The sequence below is a fragment of the Zootermopsis nevadensis genome, unplaced genomic scaffold (genome assembly GCF_977971745.1).
Source record: "Zootermopsis nevadensis isolate Lab colony 2312 unplaced genomic scaffold, Znev_1.0 Znev_ptg000010l, whole genome shotgun sequence".
Classification (NCBI taxonomy): domain Eukaryota; kingdom Metazoa; phylum Arthropoda; class Insecta; order Blattodea; family Termopsidae; genus Zootermopsis; species Zootermopsis nevadensis.
This window is the reverse complement of record NW_028259142.1, coordinates 7,733,945-7,759,936: the sequence shown is the minus strand read 5'-3', so window position 1 is coordinate 7,759,936 and position 25,992 is coordinate 7,733,945. Positions and strand designations below refer to the sequence as shown.

Genomic DNA, 25,992 nt, shown 5'->3' with positions numbered 1-25,992 from the left:
GCTGTTTCCTCTGAATGTGGGACAGTAGAGAAAGAGAGAGGCACTATGAAACGAAAGACTGGCCAAGAAGAAATTAATTAATTCCGGGATAAAGTAATATCAAGTTCAAGCCTTTAGATGACCCACAAAATGTTCTCTTACCACCACCTTATATTAAACTAGGACTTATCAAAAAAGTTTAAAGGAATGGACAAGGGGGAATGTTTTTTGAATCTTAGTGATGCCAAGTTGAAAGAAGGAGTTTTTGTCGGGCCTCAGATCAGAAAACTGTTGGACGATGGAAATTTTGAATCCAGACTTTCTGCTAAAGAGCTCGCAGAGTGGAAATCTTTTGTGTCTGTGGTGAAAGGTTTCCTTGGAAAGTGAAAGGAAGAAAACTACCAGCAGCTTTGTAAACAAACCCATACAAATGACATTAGTAGTAGGCTAAACTTTGTACTGTATACGGAAACGAGAAAAAGTAAAAATTAACGTATCAAAGAAATCTTACGTGTTAGGTGTTTTTCAAGGTCATATTTGAAATCAGCGCCCCAAAATTAGTAAATAACATTGAAAATTGTCCATGTTACTGAAAAAAGTGATAAATTGTTGCCCTGTTATTATATATATTATATTATATATATCATATTAAACTTTCATTTTAAAACAACAAACATACACAAGACAGTAAGCGACAGGATAATCCTTAATTTCTTTAAAATAAAGAGTGAAACTAGTGTTCACTTGAAGGAGGATTGTAGCTCTGTTCTCCATACAACTGAGGTTCTTATAAAGACGTTTGTTGGCTGTCAGACACTTGAGATTTCAAGTAGTTAATTTTATAAATGTCTAGGCAATAATACCCCAGTAATATTTATTTTCTGCTAAATTTTATGTGTTTCGAACAACGAACCGATATACCTTTGCTCAATAACGAAATTTTTATGCCCACATCTAAAATTTCATTTGCTTTATGAAATATTTTTAGATTGTATGCACGTTTAGATTACATATAGTTAAGTATGTCAGTGATCCTCATGACCAGAAAATGTTTGCTCGCTCAGGTTGGCCGATATCAAAATCATGGAAAGGGCTCATAAAAATGTTGCGGGGACTACATGCGACCCGCGACAAGCAAGTTACTGATCTCTGGCTTACGTCACCGGTTAAGACGACAGCGTTTCTGAAGTTTGCTACCGGTAATCAATGGTCAGATGGGGTATATTCTTCCCTCGTCGACAAGAAATTTTCTGGCAAACGATTAGATCTACGTCAGATTAACTTTTGAATGCGTGACACCTAGTTCTGTTGTGGTGAATGCTCTTTAAAACTTTTGAATGGTGATCGTTATAAACACCTGTCAGATGATTTTCAGATTATGTACACACTTTGTTCATATGCAGTCACGTGATATGAAATGGGGAGCCAGTTGTCGGCCAAAAAATTATTTTGATCTATCTGTCCAACTAGTAATTGCTGTGGCAAGAATTTTCTCTGATGGAGCGCCATTTTGTTGAAAGATAACTGAAGACTTATTTGGTAATCGAGTGTTTTTATTTGACAAAACAGTCGAAGAAATGATTGTCATCAGTGTTTAACCTAAAACATTGTATTGAATTCAGCACTGAAAATACCTGAAATGGTGAGATTTCATGTATTTACTGCGACGAGTATAAAGATGACTTGTCTTTTGGGATATTGCGCCGTGTATGGCACTGCCATGATGAAGGAGGCAGAAAGTGAACTTCTGCCAGACAACACGGTGCAATATCCAAGAAGACAGTCACCATATGCCTGGAATTATTTTCTTTTAACTGTTCGGGGAATAGCCTACATCCTTACAGAAAAGTACAAAAATATTTTCTCATATTTGAAATATTCTTCAGTCGTTAATGGATATGTGTTGGTTTCTAAATTGTCTCACTCTCTATCAATAGTGATGGAGATCCGTGCCTGATGAGTTGGAAGAAATGCGACAGTTTTTTGGTTATCTGAAGGTATTGTTCCAGCATCGTGACAGAATGCCACGAAATTCCTCAGAGAAAAATTAAGCAGAATTTCTGGAACGATCGAACAAACGTTTCATAAAACCGTTAGCGACTTGTGTGACAAGTTATTTTCGCCCTATAAGTTTGAACGCCGTTAATGACAGGAAGTTATAAACTACCAAGTTGTCATGTCATTCGTACCGAGTTTTATAAGAATCCGAATCGGAGGAAGCTCTGATGGTTAGACGTTGAAGTTCCACTAATTACTATGACAAATTACAAACTAGAAAATATTTGTATTCCAGGGCGTTCTCAAGAATTTTATGCTTGACCTTTGGATTACCTGAAACTAACAGGTGGGGATTTCGTATCCAGTTATAATCGAACCATCACTCCACGTTTGACTTATTTAATAGGACGCCGACCTTTGTCACAATTCATGATGGTGGCGAGTGTCGATTCTGTTAGGTGATTAAGGTACTTTATGGGTGAAGTGGTTGTGACTAGGTGATCTGCTTTGCTAAGATAGTAGTCGGTGGGAGACGTTCTTAACCTCAGGGTCATTCACTCAGCAGGTTTGTTTGGTCTTAGTGCGCTCTTACCGCCACGGTGGTCTAGCGGTTAGAACGCTGGCCTTGTAATCCTGGGGGGTTTCGGGTTCGATTCCCGGCGGTGCCCGAATTTATGACTTGTGTTGGGCAAGGCCGTGGTCTAGGCAACACGGAGTTTTCCTCCGGGGGCTTCCCCGGTTTCTCCGTGGCACCCCACCAATTACTCCATTCACACACAGAAGAAGGCAAAGACAAACCACTTCTGGATCATCTGCCAAGAACGTATATGAACAGGTCCCAGTCCGAGAAAAGGATGGAAGGATCCTGTTCATATGGACCTGTCGTCAGACAGAACACTAATAATAATAATAATAATAAGTGCGCTCTTGAGATAGTAATTATAGAATAAGCTTTGCTGATGGGATGATGAGGGATTGCTGTGGGCTTGTGATATGATAAATTGAAATTTTATAGCGAGTTGCTATGGACACTTGGAACAAGGCAGTCAGTCGCTGTGTAATACACAATTTACCACGTTGAATTACCGTTGTATGTATTGATACAAATAAAACAAATCGATTAAGTAATTACACTTCCACCGTGTAGAGTTTTAACCTACTTACGTAGCTCTAATGTACTTCGTGACACTTTGGATTTTGTTCAAGGTAAGATTTCTGCTAATTGTAATTTCGTATTTGCGCTGCGTACTCCCTCCAAGAATTTCACCGAAAGAGTGTGTTTTGTCCAAGATACAATGGACAGCATAAACCTCTATAACTTCTCTCTTCCTCAATTAAACGTATTTGAATTTTTGAATCTGTTTCACTCCTAGAGAAATTTTACAATTTTCTCCCCGGTCCTTCAAAAGATATTGTAAAACTCAAATTTGTTTGACTCTCCCCCTTGTGAAAGCTTGGCTTTAGCCTAAAAGACAGCTTTTTCTCAAAATCCAAGCTACGTGCCACTTTGACCAGTGTCCACGTGTTTTATGCGTCACTTTCAAGATCTGTGCTTTCAAATTCAGTGGTCCCTACACGTTGTTACAACACATACCTAGGCATTACATTTGCTTTAGCATGAATCTTTTCTCATGTAACAGAATGCATCAATTTTTCAATTGCACAAAAACTTTGCGCTAGAATACGCCATCAGGAATGTCAAAGATAGGCAGGAGGGTTTGCAATTGAATGGGACACATCAGCTAATGGTATACGCTAATGATCTTGATATATTGGGTGACGATATAAATACAATAAAGAGGAACACAGAAGTTTTACTAGAGGCTAGTAGAAAGCTGAGGGTAGAAGTAAATTCAGAAAAAAACTAAATACATATAAGTATTCCGGGGGGGGGGGGTGATCATATTAGGGTGGATAATAAATCCTTTGAAAATGTGACAAGGTTCAAATACTTGGGAACAACAATGTTGTTGTTGTTGTTGTTGTTTCTTGGCTTTACAACCCGGTTATGGGTTTTCGCCGCCTGATATTTTCGGAGGTTTATTGGTCTGAAGTGTGCAGTTATGAGCAGTGAATGACCAGTCCACTGAATCTGCACAATTTCTACTCAATCCTGATTTGACTGCGAGAGTCATCTAGTAGTTAATCAGGAGACTTGGGTGAGAAATGACCGCTGAATTTTGCATACAAAACGTCTCGTTTCATGCTCGTAAGGTTCTTTTACACGCCGTAAATCTACGACATGGGACCGGCTTTATTTGGGAACAACAATAACAAATAAAAATCATATTCACGAGGAAATTAGGAAGAGACTAAATTCTGGACATGATTGCTACTTCTCAATTCATAATATTTTGTCTTGCCGTCTGATTTCTAAAAGCCTAAGGATTAAAATATACAAAACAATAACTTGGCCTGTAGTTTTGTATGGGTGCGAAACATGGTCTCCCACTCCGAGGGACGAACATAGATTGCAGGTGTTTGTGCTCAGGAGAGGAGAGGATGGGGTATGGAGAAAACTGTTTAATTATTAACTTAAATATTTATACTCCTTCCCCAATATTGTTAGGGTGATTAAGACAAGACGAATGAGATGGGCGGGGAATGTAGCGCGCATGGATGATACAAGAGATGTACACCTGGTATTGGTCGGGAAGCCTGAAGGGAAGAGATGACTGGGGAGACCTAGACGTAGATGGGAATATAATATTAAGCGGGAGTATAGGTGATAGGAGTTCAAGTCGACTGGATTTAGTTGGCCCAGGATAGGGATCGGTGGACGACTTTGGTTAGTTTGGTGATGAACCTTTGGGTTCCGTAAGCCATCTAGTTAGTTAGGTAGTTAGTTATAGCTGCTCGAATTCCAAAAAATTTTGTTCGCTAAATTAATATGATACCTGCACGGTTTCGGGCTGAGGGCTGCTTGTCTAGCTGCACAGACACATTCGCTGGCAAAAGCGACGTGGGGATGTTGAGTGTAAAGAGATCTTTGTTGTCCTTCGATCTTAACCATGAATGAAATGTGTTAATACATCTGTGTAATACTCCCTATTATCAACCTTCGTTAAAGTGCGTTCAATAATTCTCGTTCTTTCACAAGCAGACAGACAAGGAGACGTTAGTAGCATTTTAGCAAATTTAGTTGCTAACACTCCTGAAGGAATGGTAATAATCACACAAGCACGAGAAATTCGCTTAGATTCAGAATGAAAAAGTCATTGCTTTCACAAAAGATTTATGTAGCCATTTGTTTTTCAGTTAGGGGCTCTTCGGCAGGAAGTAATGCGTGTGGATATGGAGAATTCCGGTGCAACAGTTCACGTCTGTGCGTCCCCCAGGTCAGAAACTGCGACACGCGACCTGACTGCCCCGACGGAAGCGACGAATGGAATTGCTGTAAGTACAGGAAGCGGTACGACCATCCTTAAACTTTTTGTTTTTTTCTCAAATAACTAACAAACGAAGGAACTGGGTCCATGGACGAGAACGTCCTTAAGAATCTGATGGCCGATCAACTGCTCATGAAATTCCTTGCATTTCATGGAACTTGAAAGTCAGTTACCATGTTCTCAAGAGCCCACGACCGGACTCTATCCGGAGACGTAACAAGTCAGTCCGCATTCTTGAAACATTAAGATTCACTTAAATATTATCACCCATTTATGTCTTTGTAAGTGTCCGCTACACTTATGTTTTATTCTGTGTGTATTCGTCATCTGTGTCACGGTCGCCGATTCTTTGTAAACTAGACTTTCTACTTCTCGTATCTCTCGTCCGTGTTTACACGTAGTTCGCAGTTATTACAGCTTCTGGGCAGGCCTCGTGAAATATTACTCCCTTGTTTCCTTGTTATCTGTTTGCATAGAAGACAGAAGGCAATTATAGCTTCAGGAAAACGATCCCAGAATAGGATTACCGGTGAATTGAATACACGGGGGGAGTTCTGTCCGTGACTCGGATGACTGCATCAACGGAACAAGCACATACTCAAGTGACATCTGTTGACAAATGCTAGGAACTAGTTCTGTCTGCAGGGTTATGATTTGTGTTCAGATGGGTATCTGCTGTAGCTGGTGTTCTCATGTTGCGACCCGCATGTAGTTTAGTGCAGTCCGGGTGTAATTTTGTAATATTGTGTTTCCTGTGTGATGGCAAAGAGAGACCTGTTATCGGAAAACGCTTTGTTAATGACGTAAGTATTTCTCAGTTCCTACCGCTGTGAACAACCGTACAGACTAATGACAAACGTCATTATATAACTAGGACGCGTATTACATACGCATATTTAGATGCATGCGGATCGCATCAACAGAAATAAATCGTATTATTGAAAATAAAAGCGATGTAAAATAGCTCACTAATAACTGATTACGTTAACGATAATTATTCAGTAATATGTGAATGTGGTCTCAGGTCTGGAAGAGGTTGATTGATCCTGTGCTGAAGTGTACGTGGTGAAAATAAAGACGATGTGTGCGTTAAAAAGATATGAGTCAAGGTTGCCTGGCATTGAGTTTCTGGTTGACAGAAATATGTATGAAACATGATATTAGGTCGATCGCATGGTTTCTTAATAAGTTTGTAGAACTAAACGATTAATAGCTCAAAGAGGCTGACGCTTCATTCTGAAAAAGAGAGGTCGGAAATGAAAGCAGCAGGAACTTCTTACATTTATGTAGTACGTAAACCCCTTTTTTAGTCTTTATCCTCTTTTCCCCGCAGGTGTCGATGTACACATTCATTCAATTAATCCTATTAGACATTTGAAAGGACTCCTAGGACAAGTCAGCCCGTCACAAGGCCTCTACTTGTACACAGGACAGCACAACACAGAAGGAGGCGGACAAACATAAATGCCTTAAGTGGGATTCGAACACACGGTCCCAGTGCCAAAGCGCACGAGGTCTGTGCCTCAGACAGCGTGGCCACGACGTCCGGCACGTAAAACCCTAACTAAACATAATTTAAACATTATCCTTTTAAACATTCCTATGGTAGATCCTAATAATGTTGTCACTAAAGTGAATTAATCTCTTTTCAAATAAATTGGCGAATGTTTTATCAATTCAAACCTTTAAAAGTTAAAAGTAATTTTTTGTTGCTTGAGTTTATCATTTGGGGCTGTTTTTGTGCTATTTCTCTCATTATTCCACTTCATTTAATTTCTAGCAAATGACGTAACTAAGGGAAGGAGTGCAAACGATTCCGTCTTGTGTCTGACTTTGGTAGTAGGCCTTCGTAATTTTTATGTTTCTAAACGGCGTTCCATAAGGGAGAAGCGTTTATATTAGTAGTACTAGCCCGACTAACACCTTTAAAAAAATAAGTAATTTGTCGTTTAGGGGTACTTTATGAACTGGAACACAGAAGAATCAATCACACAAAATACATCATTAACCAGCTTTAAACCAGCCCATCACATGCGTTATTAACCATAGATATACCTGCACGGTGTTAGCCACCACGTTCGGGCTTACGTTCGTCATATCTTTGCACAGGCGCAATTACGAGATATAGTGTAGGTTTATGGAGTGACCTTTAAATCTAAGATATTCGCCAAACCTTGATTTTTAACAAGCTACGTGCTTGCGAGCTGGCGTTTGACTTAGTGCGCTGCATCTAATCTATTTGCTCTTTTAATTGTTTAGCCTTTGATGTACGCATGTGTCGTGTTGTGGCTTGTGATTGAGCATAAAGAAAGATTCAGTACGATAAATATGTTCAATTGCCACAATTTCCACATCTCGCAACAAAGGAATTTGGCTAACACTTTCGCAAATTCACGTTCCATTTTTGATGTACTTCCAATTTTTGGTGTTATAGGCTGTTAGGGGAGCTCGCACACATTGTCCTAGGGCTACACTGTCTACGGTTAATATTATCGTATTAATAGAAATACCAGGTCAACCCCTCAACAAAAAATTTTCCAGGGCCACTCCCTGGAGCGTCCTGGAACAACAGCACTCATTGCACACAATTAAGCGAACACAACTGAGTACCTTCCTTGAAGCCTAGCTGTAGTTTAATTGAAATGAACAGTGAATGACATAAGAGTCTTCTTTTTGACTAAATTCCTGTAACACACTTGGACGTAAAGCGCACAGACAAACATCTGCATACCATCGTCGAAAGACCTTTCGACCATTCTGCATACATTCAATAAAGAGCGTTTCGAACTCGTGGGGACAAAAGACGTAGAGGTATTTTTTCTCTTAAACGTTCTATGTGAATGTTTTTAAAGTCGCAAGACAACAATATACTTAAAACCTGTATTACATTCGCTTGCGTCTCCCCTGTGCGCAGTTCTGCCCAAGGTATGGTACAGCTAGTTTGACTTAAGTGTTTTTACCAGTAAAAAGTAAAAAAAATTCTGACTTTGAACTCAATTCCACGACCGTGTGACAAAGGCAAATTCTTTGAAATTTTCTCACCTAAAGCTCTTTATATTAAGAGCAATGCGTTTACTTCGTTCTTCACTTCAGCCGAATATTGACACTGTTCTCACCGTTAAATTAAAATGGTGTACTGTGGGGCCAGTTGTTACACTGGATAATGGGCACCTTGTTACAGTGTACCAGTGTGACCCATATTTTTGCAATAACTTGCGTTGGCAAATGATTACATTTTATTTTTTTATCATTAAAGATGGTACGAACATACAAAAGGAAGACTAATAGAGTTAATACAAGTTTGGAAACGTTTAAGTTAGCAGCTGAAGTAGTCTTTTCTGGAAGAATCTCGTTAAGGCAAACTGTTAATATATGAAAAAAATGTTTCGTATGTTTAAAGTTAATTTCTGTAATTAATTGTTAATTGGTATATTGTCTGTAATTAATTACTTAATAAAGGTCTGAATTGTTCCTTCTGTTTACTAATACAATGTGTTCTTACAATTTTCCCCTTCACTGTAACAACTAGCACCATAACAGGGCAAATTGTTAAAAACCGCCTTCTCTTAAATAAACAAGTTTTGAGATGAAACAAAAGTGAATAGGCCTTTGAAAAAATGTTATTAATACAGCCGAATAATAGTAGTAGTACCTGAAGCTATAATTGCTAACTTTGTATATTTTAAGAATAAATGTACAAAAAATAGTAATTGAAAACTGTAAGAACTAGGCCCCTTCCCCCCTACATACAGGCATAGGCTGTGTTCACAATTGGAAGAATTTTATTGGCGATTTTTAAAGTGGCACGAATATTTATTTTAGCAGAGCACGTAACATTCAAAACAAAATGGAGCGAAACTGAAGAGGTGGGCGAATATAAAGATGGGAATTGTGATCTGTTTTCTGCATGCCAAGGGTAACGCACCAGAGCAAATTCAGCAGCGGGATGTTCAGTTGATGTTCAAAAATGCTACACCACACACATCTGTATGGTTGGTAGATGTTGCAGAATCTCGCTCACAGTCCCCGCCTGGCACCTTCAGACTTTAGTCACGTTGAGCTCTTGAAAATTGATTTATCAGGAAAGCGGCTTGTGAACGATGATGTTATTTCCACAGTGATGACCTAATTATAAGGAGCAAGTCCAGGATTTCTTTGCACTGGTTTCCTACTGGAACACGTGTCTCAGCAGAAATGATAATTACCTGGGAAAATAATATTACAGTGTCTGCATGTGTGCAAGAAAATTGTATTTCTTTGGTAATAAATTCTGTGTCTTTGCGTAAAAAGTAAAGCCTTCCCTTTGCTTGCCAATGTTGATACTTAGGGGAGAGGAGCTCTATAGCTCCTCCTCCTTCTCAATCATGGCACTAGAAGGGAATAAATGGTCGTCAGCACGCCACGGCCGCACTTTACCCTCGGAAAATGACCCCGGCACCCATGGAACAGGAGGCTGGGTGGACGGCAGAGACCAGAAAAAAGTCCTCTGCCTCTGACGGGGATCGAACCCCTACCTTCTAGCCCTTATCCAATCGCTGTGCGGACTGAGCTACCCGGCTCATTTGCCTTCGTGTATTTTATATATCATTCCTCGTAGTTTGCAAGGCAGCCACATTTGGCAGAAATGTTGTTTCTGTAATAAAACATCACACCTAGTTGGCATGTCAAGGAGCAATTCGTAAAACAAATTGTAAGTTATGGTAATCACTGACCTCCCTTTGTAAAAGTGGTCGTTTTAAGTTCTTGCTGCATTTTTCGTAAATGTGTTTTATAAACTCATTTGCATGAGATATCTGCGCCATTCTGGCAGACGGACACTTGACAGGGGCTGCGCAAATGCGCGATTCGGAATATAATTATGGTAAAGACGACTGAAAATTATGACGGCGGCGCACTCTTTCAGGGAAAACGTTATTACGTCAGTAATTAAACTAATTCCATGGTGAAAATTACTTCTCAAGAGTTAACAATAGCTCAGCTGGCAACGAAGTTCACTTGTTCTGTTGAAACCCCACATTCATTAACGTGTTTATAAGAGCCAGGGACTCGATCCTATCTGAGCCAGATGAATTCATTCCACACCTCCACGTCCAATTCCTGTATCAACATTTTAATATTAACCTACGCTTAGATTTCCCAAGTGATAAATTCTCTTCAGGTCTTTCGACCAATAATGTCTATGAATTTGTTGTCTAGCCTTCTTCAAGCTTCTCCGAGATCCTCTCAACAGAGACCACTTGATTCTATCACCGGAATGTCAAGTCGATATGGTGACGAGTAAACATTTTGGAACTCCTGTTGTTAGTAGTCTAATACGTTATGACGCCATTTAATTAATAAGTAGGTACCAACTTCGGAGGATCATACTGCCTCTATGTTTAGGACTGAATGTGGTGTTCATATGTTACTTCGAATTATGGCTACCCGCAACTCAAAAGACCATCATTGACATCTACACAACCGTGAGAAACTCAAATGGCATATGAAGTTTCTAATTATCGTAATGCTAGGTATTTAGACAGGAGACGGGAAGATACAAGATTATAAAGTGGTTGGTAGACAATATGAATACAATGTTTAACATGATGCTCTCGTATGTTTTCTTCCGATTTAGTGGCTTTACTAAGTCAGTAGCCATAAAACAATGCGAATAAACGTATTGTTCTTTTTAAATGATCTGTTTGAAGTTAACCTACATTTAAAACAATGTCATCTTACTGGAAAATCTGTAGTAATTTTAATCTCCATGAAGTCAGTGCTCTACAATAGGATTACCAGTTGTGAGTCTACATGCACAGTACACTTAAAGAATATTAAATTGATACTAGAATCTGAGCTCATATTTGGCTATGATGGTAACTGTTCGTATTTTTGTAACTTATAATTAGTTTAACGCGTGTCCACGAAACATGCCTGCCGTACTTTTAGCGGAGAATATACTTCCAGTTTGATTAATATCTATGAAAATTTTTGCATAAAACTTGGTAGCTTCTTATCACTTTATTTACTAAGTCTGACAGTTGATATTGATTTGTTCTCCTCATAATCACAGTTAACTCTTTCTTTTCTTCATTTTCCAAGCGTTTTACCGGCTTCTGACACATCGCCATGACTGTTCCTCCTTTTTCCCGCGGCCGCCTGCACTTTTGTTGCTTTTTTCTTTTTTCCTGAGATCCTCCAAACTTCGTTTCTGTCTCTGAGCTATCCATCACATACTGTTTTGAAATGCTCACAAAACCAAAGCTCTCTGAATCCTTGTCTGAAATAATCGCTAGATTCCCCCTTACGTGCTTGTTACAAGTTAGATATATATGGGTTTAGAAGGCAACGCAGATGTCATTGTTATCCCAGATTTGTAGGTGTTTATTATTTTATTTATTATTTTATTTTATATATTTATTATTGACTGCAAATGGGTTTTTACCCGGTAGCAGTGGTCCTACAATAAGACACAACAAAACAATAAGACACAACAAAAACAATAAGACACAACAGAACAATAAGATACAACAAAACAATGAGACAGAACAAAACATTAAGACACAACAAAAACAATAAGACACAACAAAACAACATATCCCACTCAAAATAAAACAACTCATAAGATTACAGAACCATCTAACCTAAAGTACTTAACTTAAAAATTAATACCAACTAGACATAAGACAGTAACAGTAATGAATTACATACGTCATGAACTGATGCACTCACATTTCATCAGGACCTTCTCTTCACTTCACTACACTTATGAAGAATTCACATCCTCACCTCCCTTCACCTCACTTCACTGCACCCACACATGTATTCCCTTCACTTCACCTCATTTATCACATTTCTAACCTTCTTCCTAAAAGCACTTGGTTTACAGGAGAGAGTCCCTAAAACCTCAGCAGGTAGCTGGTTGCAGAGTTGGATGGTCCTATTTACAAAGGAATATTTTCCGATATCTGTTCTTTGCTTTCTGCTCCTAATTTTCCGAATATGATCGACCCTGCTCAGATGGTATGGCCTTTGCAATCTGTCACCTATAGCTTTCCATGCCCGATCTCCCGTGTACGCTTTGAAGAGAGCACATATACGTGCTATCTTTCTACGTTGTGCCAGGGTTTCCCAGTTCGAATCGCTCCTATGATATGCAAATTTACATGCTTTCTTTTGCATCCGTTCTAACTCATTTATCTGCCCCTCCCTGTAAGGATCCCAGCACGCCGCCTCATATTCCAGAATCCAGATGTGTAGACTAGACGTTTAGTGTTACTATTCCCCTTTTTGAGAACACGCATTGTAAAATGAAAGGCTTTCCAGGCTTTCTTCACCGTATAATTCACTTGATCAGCCCAGCTTAAATCGCTGCTTAAGGGTATTTCCAAGTATTTACAACTGCTCACTTCCGGAATTACTTGGTCGCGTAACAAATAGTTTAGTGGTTCCTTCACCCGACTTCTCGTGAAACTAACTGCCTTACTTTTACTTGGCTTAATTTTTATAGCATTTTCAACCGCCCATTCCCCAAGACTGTTTAGATCCATCTGCATCTCTTCTATATCTTTACTCTTTATAATTTTTCTATATATTATACAGTCATCTGAAAAAAGTCTAATAGTCGATTCAATGTTCCTCCAAATATCATTTACGTACAAAAGTGGGCCCAATACACTCCCTTGCGGTACACCTGACGTTACTCTGACTTCCTCTGATAATTGCCCTCCTTCTCTAACTCTCTGCGTTCGGCGTAAAAGGAATTCCCTTACCCATACGACTATCCTCGAGTCCACGCCCGATGCCGCGATTTTCATAAGCAGCCGATCGTGAGGACCTAAATCGAAGGCCTTCGAAAAATCGATTATAATCGCGTCTAACCTTCCTTCGTTATCCAGTGTGCCTGCAATGTCCTGGCAAACCGTGATTACTTGACTTTCACATGAATATCCCGGCCTGAACCCATGTTGACCCTCAAATAACCAATTCTTTTCCTCCCAGACTTTCCTCAGGTACGATGCAATAACGTGTTCCATTTGTTTGCAGACCACCGATGTTAAACTGACCGGTCTGTAATTTGTGACCAATGATCGATCACCTCCTTTGTAAATAGGAACCACTATGGATTTTTTCCAGTCCCTTGGTATAGTGGCATTATTAATTGTTACGTCCAATAATCGGATGGTCCTTGCGATTCCTTACTATCGGTTTGCCTTGTCGGACTGTCGTAAGGTGGGGCACCAGGGTTTAAGGAAGACCCTTCGTGTTTATTACGGTTGTCATCTTCCCTGCCTCTAGAAAAGTAAGCACCTCTACCGTTATTGTTCCCATTTCTATTCTGTGGCTGTAACCAGAATAATTCTGCCTCCTGTCATAATACGTCTGTCTCACGTAATGATGATTCTCGTTCTGCCTCTTATCGGGAATATAGTTCTGGTGATAATTAGCCCTTATGTTTGTTTTACTACCTGCTTCGTTAAACTCTAGCATTTCAAGGCGCTTCAAAACGTCTATGGCTTCCTGCACTGTAGTCAAGGGAACCCCCACTAGACTCCTCTGTATGTTCACTGGGTAGTGTAACTTTATTGCATCAATAAATTCGGCATCACTCATTCCTAAATATGAAGCCACAATATCATTTTAATCAGGTGCCCTGACATTGAGAGATTTGATTGCTTTTCGTACTTATCTTGGTATATTGAACATTTCACTCGGCTCTGTGTCGTCTTGGACCAAAAAGTTTTAGTGAATGCGACTTTAAACTGCTTATAGTCATTTTAGGTATGAGACACAGCTGACATCCACTGTTTAGCAACAGGGTTTGATATTGACTTCAATGCTATAGCCAATTTTAATGATTCTGGTACCCCCTTCAATTTCATAAATTCCTCTAACTGGTTCAAATGGTAGATGGCGTTAATTTTATCGCTGTCTTCAAACATGGGTAGGGGCAAATCAGCAGCACTTAAATATTTGTCATTGTAAGGGCGAACATTCATGCCATCACGACTCACAGGTACATTCTCATCATTTGTATTTGCAGAAATATCATTCGACCTCGACACTTGACTACCCAAGTTTTCAGCAGGCTCGCTGTGTGAACTGGTTTGACCAGCTGCGTTGCTATCAGCTGATCGTGACAAATTTGCATTGCAAACAACGGAAGTAGGTTCTGACAATTTACCTTTTAAATGTTTAATCTCGAGGATCAACTTCTGAAATAGTTGTCGTTAAAGCAGTTAACCTTTTCGACTTATTTATTTATCTCTACAAAACGCTCCCCCTGCAGATGACTTTGTTTCTTTTGTTCTTTTACCATATCATTTCTAAGAACCTGAACTTCATCAGTTAATTTTGCTAGCTCTTGTCCCAGATGTTCCTCATTTTGGATAACCCTACTGGTTATTTCTCCTGTTACCGAATTCACCTCAACGATGTGATGGTCTAACTTATTATGTAAGTCATTTGACAATTCCTGCATATTGTTTAGCAGCTCTTAATTCCCCTTCATTATCTTCTCTAACTTGTTTGATTTCACAAGAAAATCTTACAGATTCCGAATGTAATTTCTCTGAAATTTCTTTGTTTAATTTCGAATTTTCCCGCTCAACTCTCTTAATCAACCTTTCGCTTTCAAGTCTGACATCTTCTCGTATGTTATTTACATTGCTTCGTAAACTCTCAATCTTATTTTCCACACTCGAAATTTCCTTTCTTATATCAGAAATTTCCCCCTTTACGCTAGAAATTACTTCTAATTTGTCTGCCTTCATAACACTCATTAATTTAGCAAACATATCTTGGAAATAACTATGCGAGTCACTCTGTGGAACGCTAGAACAGGCCTGCTGCCCATCGTTCATTCTTAATGCAACTTCTTCCTGTTCCACTATTTCCAAAGCCGATCCTAAACCCGTATCTAGTCTTTTATTTTCCTCCAATGACCCTTCAACCCGACACAATTCTAATTCACCGTCTCCGAAATGGTTGCTCTCTTCTTCTGAAACAGTCACAATTCTGTTACGTAAGCTGCGGGTTGCCATTCTTCCCTCACTTCACCAACTAACATTTTACGTATGAAGCTGATGATCTGGTGATCTCCTTAAATGCGGACTCCTGGAGCGCTCGTAGCTTGCAGCTCTGTCCTTCTTGACCTTTGTTGGTGTTACAGTACGACTCCTGGTGTGGTCGCTGCTTGTAACTGTAGTCTGCTTTGTGATGGTGTTGTTGAATGTATTCAGCTGGCTGCCCCCTGGATTTGTTGCCGTCGTTACCACTTCGTGCCCCGCGTTGGGATCACCACTCTTGCTATAGCCGCTCAGTAATAGGAGCTTCGCTCCTTGGTAATCACTTGACTCTTTTCAGGGGTGTTAACGGCATGTAACCCCCGACAACTAGAAGCTTTCTTTATTGCTGAATATAATCCTTTATTTATACACTATTTAATTATTTAAGAATAAATACAGATGTGCAGATGATAATACTTGGCTTTAGCCACAAGACGATGATCTCAGACTTGTATTGGGTTTGCGTGCGGCTACCTCGAAAGTTTGTTGAAGAGTCCCCTCTCAACCTATTTAATGCGTAAGGTCCAGCAACATTGTCTGCTGAGTGACAATGAACCATAAAGTCTAAACTGACTTTCTACATATTGCCGCCATAAATATTGAAGTATGACACTTGGGACTACAACCAATTCACGACAGTTTATTGCCCTGGTGTAAAAAACAAGACTCCTGGGAACCGAAGGTCCTCGGACGTCTTTGTCCTAAACAGTTAGGTATATGCCATGAACTAGAAGTAACACAACAACACAACAAAAAGTTAGAATTTTGAAACGAAAATTAAAAAGAAATTCAGCCTAATAAAATAATAAAAAAACTAAATGATATGATCAAATTACCTCAGCAGAAGATGTAATTTGGACCGTTACAACTACCATTCTTGATTGCCGGAATATTTTTCCTGTTTCCTTTACCTCGTTTTACATACTTGTAGAAATCAGTCCAGCATTTACCTTCATTTCTTAATATTGTCCGTAAAAATGTTTCCTGCTCATTTTGTTTGGCTAATAGCAACTGCTTTGACAGTCGTTTCAGTTCCTCTTGGTGCTGTTGTCCTAATTTTCTGCTGTTATATGATTTTCTCACCTTTGACTTTAACCGTTTCACCTCCTTATTGTAATATTCAGGGTCTGAATTTTTTCTCAGTATTTTATGTGGCACAAAACGTTGGATACTCTGGAATATTATATTCTTGAAATTATTCCATATCTCCTCGACACATCTCCCATTACTTGCCCAAATTGCGAATTTTTCCCTGAGGAAGGTTTGTAATCCTAAAATATTTGTTTTATGGTACACCGGGACTCTTCTTTCTACCTGAGGTTCGCAGCTATTTTCTTCCCATTCCAATTCCAATAATACCCCACAGTGGTCACTGATCCCCTGTACAATTCTGCAAGAGGTGAACGAACTTTCAGGCCAACAGAAAGTGTTTCGCTTCGAATTTAGTTAAAAGCTTCAATCATGTAATAAAGAGCAATACGTAACTTTGCTTAATTTATAAGGGAATCAGAGCTCAAGGAAGCACGCTACAGTGTACATTCCTACGTACGTACCGTGGGCGGAGTTTTACGAAACTTCGTTCAAAAGCCACAATACTAGTGCCAGTATTAATTTGTGTATAAAATTTTGTATAAATAAGGAATAAACATTTACCACTAGTGTAGCTCATTATCTTCTGTGATATTCTTCTTGAGCATGTTTAATTTTTCTACGTTGTAATCATATCTGTATGTCTGCTTGTGTTCGCTCTACAACTTTTGAACGAATTTGCGAATATGTATAAAATTTAGTACGAACAATAAGCTTCATATATTCCTGCTTATAATGGTGGTTGTGCCAATTTGTAAAGCGGGAGTGAGAGCTGAGTTCTTTCGTGAAAAAATATGGAACTTTTGTAAAAATGGTTTTACAGAATTTAAGATAACACTGTGGTCACGCAAAATATTGACGTAACATGGCGATAACTAACAAACCAAACTTGCGAAAATACGCATATTTATTAAGATAATCAGAACGTAGCCTACATGTAACTGTGTATGACTGTTAGATATGTTATCATTTTCAAGTTGATGCTAAGGGACATAGTAGTTGAAGGCACAGAAGTAAATGACTAAATTGTACAATTATTAATTTACATTCCCTGACAATCTTACTCTGTGTCGTTTATTCACCATTGAGCCACCTGACGCGGCTTGTAGCCCGAGAGTCTTTCATCAACTTTATTCATCGCGAAAGCTTCACTTTATATTAAAAATTTGTTTAACAACGCTGTCATTAACTATGGTTCAAAAGTTTTGAATGGTAGGATGATTAATAAATAAGCAAGTAACTGGAGAAAGTTTGAACACAAGTTATCTTGAAATAATGTAAGACATACTATCCTGAAATTCGCTTGAATGGACTAAGTATTACCGAGAAAAACTTTGGTCAGTATAGCTGTACTCAGCGCCGAGATTTGAATCCGGGATCTCCCATACACGAAGTAAGAGTGCTATTTAACTCGATCTCGAATTTCAGGCTCACTATACAACTGGAGACGGAATCGAAACAGAGTAATTTGTTCTTCCCAGAACTTACTCTCTTGGTTTTGACGTGTGTTAATAAGAAATTGAAATTATATTTAAACCCTCAAGTAAAATGGTAATTCTTGACTGACTGAGGTTTGTGAAAAGTATAATGTCTAAGTATAACTGTTGTAGCAGAACCCAAAGATTTAAAACCCCTAATACCAGACCACAGTAAGCGGCCCTACCTATCAACCTCCCAGCCCCAAAAGTCACCTTCCTAAGCCACGTCTTAATGGTATCTCCTTCTCGGTCTTCCACTGGGACTTTTTCTGTGGGAATTTCCAAACAAAATTGTGTCCATGTTCTTTGTCTCTCCATACTTGGGTATACGCCCATTACAGAGCCATTCTTAGGCAGGGCAGCCTCGTAGGTCATTGCTCATTAACATTGTGGCGTATTAAATGTTTCGCGCACAGCGTCACTTGAATCGCTCAGAAAGTAAAAAATATAACTTAAAAATGGAACAGAAATACAAAATAAGCTTAAGTTACATTTGCAGATTTAAGAAAAAATGTCCGTGTGCAGTGAATCTTCCGCACCGAGCTTTCCTCGATATGGAACTGGTATAAACAGAGTTGTGTTGAGATGGGGAGTATTTCTTGTATATACGTATTACGGATCATATTGTGGGATTGAATTGTTTTATTACACGTTCGTGATTGGTTTCCTATCTGTTATGCATCGAATTTATATCTTAAGAGAAGCAGTACCGTACATACCGGTAATGGGGAGCAACTATGATGCTTCTCCACGCAATGATAGAATTTCCATTTGCTGTTAATATACATAAGCGCCAAGAATTTTTTTTTAATTTTGGGTCATTGTTGAATTTCATTATGGTTGATTATGAGTTCTGAGTACAGGTAATACACTTGTCGTTTCATTTATCAAACAAACACGTGTTAAAAAATTTCAGGGTTTCTTGTTCAAACAGTTCCACGAGATTTCTAATATTAAACAATAATATGGATATAATTCGAAATCAAATAGCAGATAATTACATTATTAGTTCAAGTGCCACGCAGTGCAAAACAAAATCATTACTAGGGATTTAAGTTATCTTGTTACAATGTGCTGAAATTTTATCTGTGATACTGTATCCCGACTAAATATGACTCCACACTCCCCCCCTCACGTCCCTCCTCCAACATCCCAACATTTTTCCACTTGGTCGTGAGGTGACTGACATACTCCTCTCCAACCAAAATGATGGCAGCGCAGCGCAAGAGTAACGTGACGCCACGAGAATAACAACAGAAGTATTTAAATATGAAAAATGAGAGAAGCATTTTGTCATCGATTTCATGTGTTTTAATTCTAAACATGTTGAATATGGAGTTTGTAAAGACTATTGACACTTTGATTGACTGCTCCAAATATTTGGGGGCATTACGAATTCTAAGAAAATACAGTAGGTTTTGTGACAATATAGAACAGGTGTCTGCATATTCTTGGTGACGATCGTGATGAGTGCTTTCACATTAAAATATATTAATTTTAGTATTTACCCACAATATAGATAGGAATGCAGTAATAGATGTGCAGCTGGCTCAAATTTTGTTAAACGAAGCTTTTTTTCATGTATAAATCTTAAGGAGATACCTCGCATAACCCTTCACGATCTTCGCACCCGTCTGGCCTAGTCCATCTTCGTAACTTATTGTCTAGATGTCACTAAACTGACAACACTAGATCATAAATATATTTGTTATATAATACTATCTTAAACCAACGAGATGTTTCATAAGCAAAATTCTGCGGCTATTTCTCAGCCGAGTCCCTGATCAACTGCTAGATGGCTCTGGAAGTCAAATCAGGATAGAGTAGAAATTCAGCAGAGTCAGTGGGCTGGTCACTCACTACACATAAATGCACAATTAAAGACCAAGAAACCTCCGAAAAGAAGGCGGCGAAAACTCATAACCGAGTTGTAGAGCCAAGAAACAACAAGAACAACAACTATCTTAAACCGAAAAACGGATTCATTCATATGACGTCCGAATATTTTCTTGAACACTTTATTTTAAAAGAATTGTGAATGTGTAATTCTTTCAAAGTAATAAACCAAATATAACGGTGCCATATCTCAGGTGGTTAGTCGCCGGCTTCTTGCCACGAAAGACTGTCCCAGGTCAGTCTATGTGGCATTTGTGGTGGACAAAGTGACACTGAGAGAGGTTTCTCTCCGAGTGCATCGATTTTATTCTGCTAACATCATTCCACCGCTTCTCTGTATTCTCTCCTCTATCATCCTCTATCAACAATAGCCCCAATAACAGACCAGTTTTACAGATACGTAGTCTCACGCCATCGCCACAAGAAAGAGACCATGCATCATACCCATACAAAACAATTTGTAGATTCACTGTTTTGTAAATTATTATTTTGATTTCCGTATTATCGAGTATTCTGAACCTTAAGTTGCATTATAATTATTACATCGACAACAAGTGAATTACGTGCTTCAGCATGAACGTAATTTCTCTCATTCCTGCTGTTTGTGTGAAAAACACATGCATATATGCAGAAATAGAAAATAAGAAAGGCTATCAACAATTGGAAACAGTTTCACTAGTTACAAAATTAATATAAAATTCCATTCAGATGCTTACATTATAGTGCCTTCGAAATTTTGGCCCAGATGGTACGGATTTACCTCATATATAGCATTCTGGATCTGTTTCCATGAAGTTTTCCTCGTGTTTTATTATCTCTCGCTTAACAAGTTAATATGACTTTTAGAATTCTATCAGCATTTCTACCAAAGCCTTCCATTATTCTCTGAAACTATCACATTGCTGTTTACTTCATTTCCGTAAAAGATAACTTTCAGTAATTAAACCTCAATTCCAGTCTTCCCATTTTAAGCTTATATTCAGCTGCAGTTTAGATAAGAGGATCTTGATGTATAAAATCTTCAATTGAACAACGTTTCGTCTCTTTAATTAGGAACAGATGGGTCTACATGTGCTTACGGCTTCCTGTAACTTTCGTAGTCTTCTATATTGCACTTGCGTTTTACCTAATTAAATTACGTAAACCTCTCAAATGTTACGGCATTCAGCCTTACCGAACATCTTGGTGGTTTGTGCTCCTGTTGCATATTCCCAAGTTCCCGGTTCCATTCTCAGTCGGAAGACAAATATCCTGGCAGATTTTTCTTTGTTTTCCTCATTCCCTCTATGAAAATTTTGAAATAGTAGAATACCGTTTCTTTCCGGTTCACATTCGTTCTGTTATTCCATGTTCTGTGTGTGTGACCTAAGCCAGTGCGACGCTAAACCAATGAATGCGGTAAGTGTACCGAATAAAGCTTCGTTAATGGTAGAACGTCTTTAAAATCCAAAAATAAATTTGCTAATAGTATGATTAATGTATTCAGAGACATCTTTGTAGTACATAAAACCGTCACTGTATTAAAAAAAATTCTGTCAGCTGGCAGGAATTTATTTTAAATATTATTGAAATCTATGTTTTGGTAAAATTGTGGGCCGATACTGGTACCCTTAATACATGAATAGTTTTCTCGGACGGAATTTTCTAAGCTTTTTGTACAAACAAACATGAAGTACTCCATAGTAGCTGAATAAATGTGCTGTAGAATTATAATGAAAATTTATTATTCCAGCAAATAAGAACGCAGAAACACTGAATTGTTTTTCTGCCTTATATTACAGTACCATCAGTAACACACCGCTAACCAGGAATAAGCATCTCTCTAAACATTGTAATCGCTTAGGGGCCTGCCATCCATATCGTACCATCCAACACATTTTCCCCGGACAAGTTTAAAATTACATAAAATACAACTTAATGATTTTTCTGCCTACAATGCGCTATGCTAAGGATGACGAAAAGGTCGTGCTATTCGTTATCCATTAAGCATGAGTCTTGATCGAAGACCGCTTGAATAAATCTCATGGACCAATTGTGGTTTACCGCATGATGCTGTGATAAATGAGCTGCAGCATTGGTGGAATAATGATTACCAACGAAACACATTTTTACCGATTGTACATTTAAGAGTACTTAGTTTACAGAAGATATTTCACATTTAAATTTCACACACTATTACTACTACTATTACTAATTCAATTACTTTTCATTAGTGTGCTGCATAATTAAATTAAATTCTTTATTACTGATGTGCTGCATCATAAGCCAGAAGGACAATTACAGATACAGCGCAAAATAAGTACACAAGAACACAATAATAAATAAAGAAAGGTGACGAAAAAAGATTATCTAATATTACTTGAGTGTATAGGACATTTATACATGAAGGCAACTTGCTACTGAATACATCAACATCTTTGTAATTATAGTTCAATTAAATTTAAAACAAGCAAGGTACTAAATCAGAGAATTTATATAATTAGAATTATAACACACAGTCAGTGGTGAGTAGAGGAGGAGAGTAAGGGTATCACATATATAAATTTATGTTGAATGCAATTATTATCTACTTTATGGATGGCAACGCAGGTATTGTAGAATGTGTTTAAGAGAAACAATTTTTATTTTAAATATATCGATATCCCTGTAGTCAACATTAGCAGCTGGTGCTCATCTAGCAGAAGGGCAGTTTATAATTAAAGGGCTGTACGTTAACATTGAGAAGTCTCTTCTGTACAGAAGAGAAATTCGAAGAATGGAAGGGCAGTATTTCAAACCACGGTAAACTTGGGTAAGGAATTCTGCGTCAATGCAGTACCTCCTCTTACGTAAGGTTTGGAGCTTCAAATACCGTAAAGACTTAGAATTGTTATTATACAAATGGCGTAGGAAACAATTATAGCTGGATACGTTCCAGTTTATTGGCATCAGTTGTAATATAATTCCAAACGACTGAGGCATATCCGAGCTTTGATTTAAGACAACATTTAACATTTGCAGTCGTTTGGAGATTTAATGTCATGAAAGGTTTTGATAACACCAGCGAAAATAAGATACCTAGAGTGATTAATTACATTACATATGTTATAAATGAATAGGTCGAAAATCAGAGGCCCCAAAACAGATACCTGTGGAAAGGCGATGAAAGAGTTGCATAAACGCAAACTTGAGAGTGTTTGTTGGTTAAGTAACTAAAAGAACAGTTTATATAACCACCATAAAGCCCATAAGTGCTGAGCTTTTTGAGTAGGAGGGTGTGAGAGACGAAATCAAAATCACTCCCAAGATCAAAATACGTTGCACCAGCTTGGTCCTGGGAGCCAAGTAATAGGGTAATAAAGTCTAGATAAATTGCCAGATTCCTTATGGTAGATTTTTAATTTTTTTAAAACCACGCTTACAAGGATTTAATTTAGACTTTAAGTAATGTGAAATTTGATCATGAATAACAAGTTCAAATCGTTTGGAACAAATATTAAATATGGAAGTATGCCGGTAGTTATTAACAGGAGCAGAGTTAAGATTTTTAAAAACAGGAACTACTGTTGCCTTTTTCCATACAGTAGGAAAATAATGTTGTGTTAGACTTAGATGAAACGTGTGTTTGAGAACAGAAAAAAGTCTCAAAATAACCGTTTATAAGAAAGATAGGGATATATGATTTGAGATATTCACGGTGGTGAGTATGAAGATTTCTGTCCAGGGAAGTCATTAATTCCGACAGATTTAGATGGGGTTAGACGGCTAACGGCTTTACAAGTTTGCAATTCGGAAACAGGGGCTAATGACAAAAATTCAGAGGACTACACAGGGGAGGGGAATGTTCCTAAACAAGGGTTTTTGTAGATTGACTGAAAATGCTTAGAAAATTCATCAGCAACTTTACAGGGTTCTGCCAGACGAATACCGTTAACATCAAGCTGAAGAGAAGTGGAATTTATTTTCTATAAGATGTCACGTATTTACATAATTGCTTGGGTTGTGACCATAAAATGTCATGAATATACTTCAACCATGTAAGCTTCTCAGACTTAATAGAAGCTTTCACTGACTTACAATAGAAGGAAAATTTGCTTTAAAAATAGCCAAAATGTTTCTTTTTAAAACGTCTACAATAGTAATCTTTTTTTAAATGTACTAACGGAAAGCACTCTTAAACCAATGAGGGTATTTTGACTTTCGGGTAAACGCACGGGGAATTGCCTGATTCATTGTATTTATGACAACAGCGTTCAGGCTGGTGACAGCATCATCAACAATGTTGGTACGGTACATAAAAGACCTGTCATAAGTAGAGAGAGTGTTATACAACATGGTGTAATCAACAGATGCAAATTTGCGGTACGAATACTCACAATTACTGTGCTAGATTCAAAGGGTAAGTAGACATCAATAACAAAAGATGGGTGACAAGATCCAGGCTTTACAATAACAGTGTGAATTAAATTAGTATGTAACTCACTAAAGTTTGTAAATATTAAATCTGGTAGACTACTGTTGCCATCAGTATCTGTATACGTATTGTCTTAGATCGAGAAGGCATGTGGAGATGTAGGTGGAAACTCCCTTGATTTTCGAATAATAATGGCAATTAGCCTGAGAGAGACCACGCTTTCAGTTAAAACGATGAGTGTTGAAATCACTCATGAGAATAACTCGAAAAATTTGTGTATCTAAAATGTTTTCTAAAACGCGAAAGTAATTAGTAATAACGAACAGTAAATAATAATAATTATAATAATAAGAACAGCAAATTAGTAATTTGTTCTCCCCTCTTTTATTATTTAGAGTATTCATTCTTCTGATGATTATTATTACTTTCATTTAAATTATAATATTTTTAATGATTATCGATTTTACATATATAGTTTATATTAATTTTCCCTACTTGGTTAACACATGTAAAGTGGGAGGTGCAGTAACGTTCAGCTAATTTGTGTCACATATTCATTACCCAAATCTCGGTACCAGAAGCCAGTAAACACCAATGCAGCGACGAAATCCTTGCCTCTTTCAGCTGACGAGTTGGGCTTGCGGTTCTGGGATCACTTGTATCGGAAGCAGCCGGCGGCGGAACTGGATGGACAGCTCTCTGACTGCTGTGAGTAGACATGTCATAACCTTTGATTAGATAAAGTCGGCTTGTTACAAATCTACTGTTAAATTTACCGTTAGGAATGTCGGGAAAAACTGAAGTGACAGATACACATAGTCATAATAAGGCCCAGTAAATTATCACCAAGTCTTCAACAAGCCAAGCTACTACAAACACCTACCTCTTACATAGGTCGATACTGGTAAACAGTCACGATATTAAATGCGTACCGTGTTACGAACTGCAGTTATTAGATTGTATGTATCGTCGATGTTTACTTCTAAACACACAGAAATAGTCAAAGCTTCTTTAACAAAAGTTCAGTAACTTTTGTGGCAGAACTCTAATGGCATCCGAAACCAATTTCTTAGCATCCTAATTACGTTTGCGCGTCGTCCTTTGTGCCACTTTTTGTACCCTACTTTATGCATAATGATATACGTATTATCTGTGTTAGTGAAGGAACAGGAAATTTATACTGAAGAGTGTACAGTGACCGCGGTTCCCCTAACCAGGAATTTCCCGCTAGTCCATGGGTATGTTAACCGCTGTATTTCTCAGAACGTAGTACTCGCGGCTGGACAGGGTTTGCTGAGTTAAACATTGAATTTTTCTCTCTATTCCGATAGAAGAATTCAAAGGGGGTAGGATTATTACATCTTTGGGGAAGGCTACCAGCATTTTTTCTTAAGTGGAACCTAACTGGCTGTAGCAAAGGGCTATAGCCCATGATTGTCACGTGATTGGCTCTAATTGATAAAACAATTTTCTCATCTTGTTATCAGCAGAATATGGAAGACAGCTAACGTAAAATTCTATAAACATCAGAGTTAATTGTGTCTGAGAAATTCGATACGTTCAAGGAATTTTTTTATATTTTCCGAGTTTTGGTGTTCCTTCACTTCCTTTTTGTTCTATTCCTTCTGCTGTGTTTCTCAACATCCTACATTTCTGTCTTCCATAGTTGTATATTTGATTTCTATTGAAGTCTCGCGTACAAAGCCTTTATAAGACGCGCACTT

General features: G+C 38.2%; 1 protein-coding gene and 1 long non-coding RNA gene across 3 annotated transcripts in view; both read left to right on the top strand.

The window, feature by feature from the left end:
- The window catches only part of LOC110832235 (uncharacterized), a 112,316-nt gene that overhangs the window by 14,977 nt on the left and 71,347 nt on the right, over positions 1 to 25,992 (top strand). For both annotated transcript variants that reach the window (XM_022069061.2, XM_022069060.2), the window contains exons 3-4: positions 5,236 to 5,373; positions 24,893 to 24,976. In XM_022069061.2, the coding sequence (XP_021924753.2) occupies positions 5,236 to 5,373; positions 24,893 to 24,976 (222 nt within the window). The remainder of the gene's footprint in view (positions 1 to 5,235; positions 5,374 to 24,892; positions 24,977 to 25,992) is intronic.
- On the top strand, positions 6,019 to 8,852 carry LOC110832241 (uncharacterized). Its single transcript, XR_002543868.1, has 2 exons — positions 6,019 to 6,169; positions 6,700 to 8,852. It is a non-coding gene; the product is annotated as an uncharacterized LOC110832241 (long non-coding RNA).